This window comes from Electrona antarctica (genome assembly GCF_951216825.1).
Source record: "Electrona antarctica genome assembly, chromosome: 20".
NCBI classification, from domain to species: Eukaryota; Metazoa; Chordata; class Actinopteri; order Myctophiformes; family Myctophidae; genus Electrona; species Electrona antarctica.
The window spans coordinates 42,383,265-42,390,659 of record NC_136801.1 but is presented as its reverse complement, the minus strand read 5'-3'; the positions used below and the strand labels follow the sequence as shown (position 1 = coordinate 42,390,659).

The 7,395-nt window shown below is 44.2% G+C and overlaps 1 protein-coding gene across 1 annotated transcript in view; it reads right to left on the bottom strand.

The window, feature by feature from the left end:
- Positions 1-319: 319 nt before the first annotated feature.
- Positions 320-7,395, bottom strand: part of LOC306912631 (contactin-associated protein-like 2) — a gene marked incomplete at its 3' end in the record, with an annotated part of 274,755 nt that continues 267,679 nt past the window's right edge. Inside the window, exons 23-25 of the mRNA XM_079489000.1 lie at positions 4,562-4,825; positions 1,590-1,661; positions 320-525 (exon numbers count right to left, since the gene is read on the bottom strand). Coding sequence (XP_079345126.1) covers positions 320-525; positions 1,590-1,661; positions 4,562-4,825 — 542 coding nt within the window. The remainder of the gene's footprint in view (positions 526-1,589; positions 1,662-4,561; positions 4,826-7,395) is intronic.

The following is a 7,395-nucleotide window of genomic DNA, read 5'->3' as shown; positions in this document are numbered from 1 at the left end:
TGTGTGGGGTGAGTTTAGTGAATGATAAGGGGACGTCGCAGGACAACAGCAGTAGCTGTGTGGGGTGAGTTTAGTGAATGATAAGGGGACGTCGCAGGACAACAGCAGTAGCTGCGCAGTGCGCATTGATACAACGTCAAACTGGTGTTTGTCCTCAACCCGCACCACAGACCAATCAAAAGCCCCGGTTCCATTTCAACCTTCATATGTCCTGTGGTAGAATAGGAGACATTTTCAGATCCGCGGAACGCAGCGAATCAGGCTGCAACTCAGGCTATAAATGACCCACTCTTTCTTCGATTCATTTTGGGTTGTCTAATTAGATGAACCACTCTTTCTTTGCCTCGTTGAGCGTGTCTGGGTTGTCGGTGCCGATGATGGCCGTGTCGGCAGACTCCCCTTGCGAGTCTCCTCCTCCTCGGGCCTTGTTCTCGTTGGTGTGGTAGGTGCCTTTATGGCGGAACATGTAGCGAATCAGGAACACCAGAGTGCACAGGATGGTGAAGATCACCACCGCGATGATGCCTGCAGAGGAACGAGACATGGAAGCCAAACATAAGTATGCAAATGCAAACCATTTTGGAAAGAACTTGGGCCACTTCCCTACTTCCTTCGCAGGTGGTACCAAATGATAATAATGAAGGATAGCTGTTCCATGCTGGTGAAACAGAGCAAGGTGCTGCTATTGTGGATGTTGGCTCAACTGGAAACAGTTACAGCTACACCAGTGGGTCTAAAAGTGTGTCCTTGAGTGATAGGGCCTTTCTGTGTGTTTGCATGTTCTCCCCGTGTCCCCTAGGGTAGGTACCCTCACAAAAAACATGCAGTAATCCTGGTCTCTATCCTGGCCTCCCCCTGACCAGCCGGGGCGCCTGATGGAGGGGAAAGGAACTGGTTGGAATAACGTGTTCCTTCCACGCGCTACGTCCAACCAGGGAAGCTCCCCCCTGTCAAGGAGCAACTTGGACACTCAGGCATGAATGAAGCATGAGTTCAAGTCTGTTGCTCTCCCCATGTCCCCCATATATGCAGGGGACTAGGTTGGTGGAGGGTGTGTAGAGCCCAGGATCACATTAGATAATTGACACAGGGGTGAAAAATGGGTTACAAAATCGTGGAATAAAAAGAAAAAAAAGTGTGTCCTTGAGTGAGTTCCAAATGGCCCTGTACGGGTGTGTGTAGCTCTGGAATGATGGGTCCATTTGGTTTCATCTGTACACTCTCAGAGTTATGGGGGTCCTTGAAATGAAAAGGTTTGAGAACCACTCAGGGGCCTTAAGGATCGGGAGGCCCCGTTCATGACGTCATCATTTGAATAATGAATCATTATTATAATTATTTAAGAAAAAGAAAAGAAAGATTGTCAGTGTGTATAATCGGACGTCAAAGCATTAACAGCATAACAGCACAGCCAAGTAGAAAAATGCGTAAGTAACTTCTAAACCTGGTCAAAAGGTGTTATTTTCTTCCACTTTCCTTGATTGTTGTAACTATTTACATAATTATGTATGAATGTGCTATACAAGTAAAAAAAACAAAAAAAACAATTATGTAATAATAATGTATAATGTATAATAAGCACACTGTACCTCCAATGATTGCAGAGTTCCTGTTGACGCCATCAGGAATCACTCTCTCCTCATTGAAGGGGAACTCTGCATCTAGACACACAGATAAATCATTTAGATCAGGGGTGGGCAACTGGCAGCCCGGGGGCCACATGCGGCCCCCACCTTCACTTAATGTGGCCCTCAGGTTAATGTCAGAATACTGATATAATATTGGTTTCAGCTGTTACAATACCACAACATGCAAACATGACCCGCTTTAATTACTTCAGTCTAAATTAGTAGCTCATTGCTCAACACAAGTATAATTAAAGGCATTTGAAATGACATAAAAATGTTAATTTTCAGGATTCCAATTAAAAAATAGCAAAGAAATAATTCAAGATTTAAATTCGAAAATAGCAAAAATAAGTTTTTGCTACGACAATAGTTTTTGCTACGACAGTAATATATGGCCCTAGGGAGTGAATGTGGAAATATAGTGGCCCTCTCCATCGTCAAAGTTGCCCACCCCTGATTTAGATATACTGGAGTCTCGCATAAATACCCCCAGAAAGGTGTAGGGCCAGGCGGCCAACAAGCATACATGAGTCCGATGTACCAATAACAGTCCGTTAAGCGTGGCCGGTTAACTTAAGACTCACCCGTGGCTTCCGTGTGCGGTATAGGTTTAGGTTAGGAGAGGGTTAGTTAGTAATGTCGGATTATTGGCACGTCGGACTAAAGGTGCGTTCAGACTTGGATGGTTAGAGCGGCGCGATTACATACAGACTATTACAAAGTCAATGCAAAGACGACAATTGCGCAAACGGGCGCGGCGTGACCTGCCGTGGTACAAACGGGACGAACCGAGGCGGAGGTATATATTCAGGTCTGAACGCAGCTTAAAGGGCCTTGCAAACGGGGAGCTATAAAACGCGTCTATAGTTCATTTCCAATGAGACCTGCTGTGTTTTTGCGCGGAGCAGTCGCGGTGCGGCAACGCACGCGCATTTACGTGAGCGCGGTCCCGTGAATTTGTTGTGCACGTGCTCGCGTCTCACCACCAGACCAAATTGTTTGGCTAAGGTGCCGTCCAGAAAAAATAAATAAAAAATAATCCCATTCATTTTTGTCCATGTGGTTCCACAGATCCAAAGCCCATTCTTTTTCCCCCCATAGGGATTTGCAGAAATATTTATATGAATTATTTTAAGCCTAGAATCAAGGCACGCAGGCTCCTGGTGAATCATGACCATAACGCTGAATAGAGGAAGGGAGCACTGCCGTGGTCCTTTGTTTGTTGAACTGAATACAGGTGCTCGTTGGCGAGGTTACATCATAACATTAAAGAAGAGGATCCAAGGCACTCTGTTCCAGTGAGGTGAAAAAAAGCCTTTTGTATTCGTCCCCTGACGAAGGCTGAGTGCCGAAAGGCGTTGGTCCTTCTTTTTGTAATGTTAATGCCTTTGTAATGCCTTAACTCTTAAATAAAAAAAGGCTTTTTTTCACCTCACTGGAACAGAGTGCCTTGGATCCTCTTCTTTAATGTCATGACCATAACACCTTTGATTCTGTGGAAGAAGAAAGAATTTGAACACCTGTGAAAAATAAGGTAATAAATAAATACACAATGAGATTAATACAATTCTGATCAATGGTCAGAGACCTTCTGCAGCTAGAGAAAGTTCAAGTTTAAATCATTATTTAAAAAAACTATCATTTGCCTCTCATCTTCTGGCATTAAATGTTTCATGGGAGCACTGCATGCGAGGTAAACAAACAAGCAACAAACATCATCATAATAACATATACAATCCAAAGTTCTATAGACGTGAGCAACAAGGGATCTGTGGATGCAAGATATCAAAGCCACAGAGACCATATAGATTTCTCAGCCACAACTCAACGAGGTCTAATGTCTGATTTGTCAGTAAACAAGAATTCATACATTATGAATTAATAACCAGCTGATGTCGTATATCTCCAGAAATGTGCTATGAAATCTGTATTTAATGTGTGTGGAAACAACAACAGGACGTGTCCAGGTGACTCTAGTGTAGCCTTAGCCTACTACAAATGGAACCAAAGGACCCTTTTATAACAATAAACTCTGAGACTGTCCAAATGGACTTACTCTCGCCGACCTCCACGGGGACCCCCCTTATCCACGGACCCCCACGCAGAATACCGTGGACCCCCGTGGAAGTCGGCACAGGGGTCCCCACGGAGGTCCGTGGAGGTCGGCGAGGGGGTCCGCGATAGTCTGCGCGGGGGTCCGCGGATAAGGGGGCTCCCCGTGGAGGTCGCCGCGGGGGTCCGCGGTAATCAATTTAAATTTCCACTTGGCTAGTATTATGTTGTGACTCTTCGTCATGGCGTGCAGACTACGGGATGTTATAGGTTGTTGCTGGAGACAAGGCAGCCAATCAGCAATCAGAAGTACTCGTCAGTATGGTTGCCAGTGTTGCCAACTGTCGTGACAGAAATAAGCTAACCAACCTCCAAAAATCAGCCAAGCAACTGTGAGGAAAGAAACAATTCAAGTTTGTCTGGAAATAAGCAGACTTGGCTCCACTTAATTCCGGTAGTGGTGTTGGTCTGGTTTCATAGGCATTCTATGACCAGCTTAGCAGCTGGTAATAATAAAAAAGTAGTTCAGTTCCTGCACTTTGGCTTTGTAGAGCAGTGTGGTCTGGTGCTCCCATGTTTATTCCTACTAACAACATTACGTTAGATGTAGTGGCTGATTTTAGAGATTTGTCTCTGGAGTGACTCGAGAGAGGCACAAAATGAGCTCACTGTGTGAATCATGGGGTGCATGACTGTGATAGATAGATAGATAGATAGATAGATAGATAGATAGATAGATAGATAGATAGATAGATAGATAGATAGATAGATAGATAGATAGATAGATGTCATACTATTTTGCTGGATACATTGATGATTTTTATTAATTTAGTTTTTTGTTTTTTGTTTTTGATCTGTGTTGTCCACATGGGCTGCAGTACCTGTGTTGTGCCAGGGGTCTGTGGCAGCAGACATAGGTGGGATGGTGAGAGGCGACGCCCCACAGTTTGACTCCACTAGTTTACCCTGGAAGGACGCCGGGGGCGTCGCTACGGGGTCTCTCGGGGAAGACTTGAGGGGCGCTGCGGGGTCTCTCAGGGCAGACTTGAGGGGCGCTACTCCGTTGAACTGCACTCGAGAAAGACAACCGATGAACCCTGGAGTGTTGAAACGCTCGATGAGCACTGGGTCTACGGGGCCCGTCTCTGAGAGAGAGAGAGAGAGAGAGAGAGAGAGAGAGAGGGAAACTAATATCAAAATAGTGTTGATTTTTCACAGAATGTTTTTTTTTTAATGCAAGTTATTTAGTTTCAGTCATATTTTAGTATTCTTAAATGTTTTAGTGCACTGGTCTAGTTTCAGTCGACTAAATATCATGCAATTTAATGTATGATGAATTCATAATGCCTGATTTTACACATGGCGGCGTGCTGAAAATAGCCGATCTATGTGAGCTCGTGGATTGGCTATTTTCAGAGTGCATACCCGAGCTCAACCAAAGTCTTGTCTTTTAGTTCTACTGGATCTTTTCCACTAGTCTAACATTTTAGTTTATTTGTATTATTTTGGTCTATAGCCTACCTATGGCCCTATTTAGTCATCATCATCATCATCATCGTAACCTTCATATCATGCTCAGAGTACAGTTGAGAGGCAGGCCCTCATTTTCAATGTAGCCGAGATACAACAACAATAACCAACAGAAATGACATTCACACATCCAAATGAGAGCAGTACATTAATCCGGAGACAGAAAAAAAAATACGACAAGAACTAAAAGAGATGAACCAAACAAATCAATAATTAAATAAAACAGTTACAATCCTGGACAGAAATTTTGGAAACCATTGTCCTTTTAATAAATTGACCAAAAAGATGCAGCTCATTCCAAGCAGATCGGGGCACTGACAGAGAATGCTGCCTCGCCTGTAGTTATGTCTGAGAGAAAGGAACCGTGCACGGGTATCCGGGTGCAGTACTTAGTTTAGACAGTTTTTGGTTTAGACTAGTCATTGGTTAGACCAGTCATTAGTCCTACTGTACAACCTATCTCAAACCCTCACCCTAACCTCCACAGGGCAGCACACCTAAACCAGAGTAGTATAAAAGAGAGTAATGACACTCCCGTTGACTCTCATTGTAACAATGGAATGCGGAAGTGCTCATTCTATCTCAATGGAATAGTTCCAGCCATAGGAGCAATGTTTGGAACTATCGCCCATAGGTACCCGCTTTGCGGCGAGATCAAAGCGTGTCACCACTCTCTTACTAGATTACTCTGACCTAAACCTAACCCATGTCTACACTAAGTATGCACCCCGGGTATCCACTTGGGCACCCAGTTCTCTCATGTCTAAAATATATTTTTTGGCCAAAATATGTTTTTGACTTGTCCTTTACTTTTATGTGGGGAGTTATGTTACCTGCATGTTTTAATAGTTTGTCTGCGCGCGATGCGCATTGCACACGCAAATGTGCGTCTTATGGAGCGCCACCCCCCCCAACCCCCCACACTTCTAAAGGTACCACTACAACACTGCTGGTAGGTATGATCCAACAAAGAGCACATAGGGGGGAGCAGGTACGTGCACACATAGACATCAATGCGCGACGCATTGAGAGCTTGTAGATCTGCTATTTTTGTCCAAAAGTGCCTCTCTAACCCTCTCTGCAGGTCCCTGGGGGGGAGCATTACTGAGAGGGCTTTAAAGATAAACAGATACCAAGTGCTTATCACGCCTCTCAGACACAGAGGATACGCCTGCGTTGCCATAAAGTGTACATTGATGGGTAATATAACTGTCACCAAGTGACCCATCTTTATGGCAGAATGCTACACAGTGTCGAGGCGCTTTAAAATGGATGGAGCAGACATTCTATAAATAATGTCCCCATAATCTAAAACGGAGAGACAAGTGGCTTCAGTGATGGTTTTTTTCCCCCTTCTACTGGATGCAGGAAAGCATGATTTATTTCTATAGAGAAACGCAGTTTTCTTTTGTCTCAGTTTGGAGACAAGGTTATCAATGTGAAATGTGGAAGAAAACGTCTCTCATCGAGCCTTAAGGTAGTGGTGTTCAGAGACCTGCTCTATAGCGTGACATCATCATCAAACCAGGAAGTGATGCAGGAACGCCTACTGAGTGGCAAAAAAACCCTACTTTCTGGCCTTGACAGCCCATGCATCCCATCAGAAAAGTCCTATCTGATTGCATTAAACGACATTAAACAATGTTAAACTCACTTTGCCTGTACCTTTGCCACTCACTTTGCCATTCACTTTATGCATGCGCATACCCTCTATATAGTAGAGCCACTTGCAGAGGTTATGGATATATGGCTACGGTCGGTGGGTGTACTGTAGCCCTATAGTGAACATTATTTTAGTTTTACTTGCATTTAACAAATTAACTGCTTTTGGCGGAATATTCCGTCATATAAAATCCAACCGTCAGTAATGATATAAAACGGGATCATTGTAATCATGTTTTAGGTTTCCTTGGCTTGGCCTTTCCTTCTGCAGCGGACTCCTTGTGTTTTGTGCGTGCACACTGCCGCTCACTTCTTGTATAAAGGCCGACTGAAAAAGGCTCATGGTTTTGACAAAAGCGCCGATGTTTGGATGTCTTTTCTGACTGTCCGCGGTCATCCCGATTGGAACATTGGCGTTTGCTAGAGCAAGCTTGGCCTCATTTTAGCTCGCTATAGCATTGACGCTAAATATTTAGCATCTAAAATGGAACGCCTAAAACGGACATGCGTCACACTAAACCAT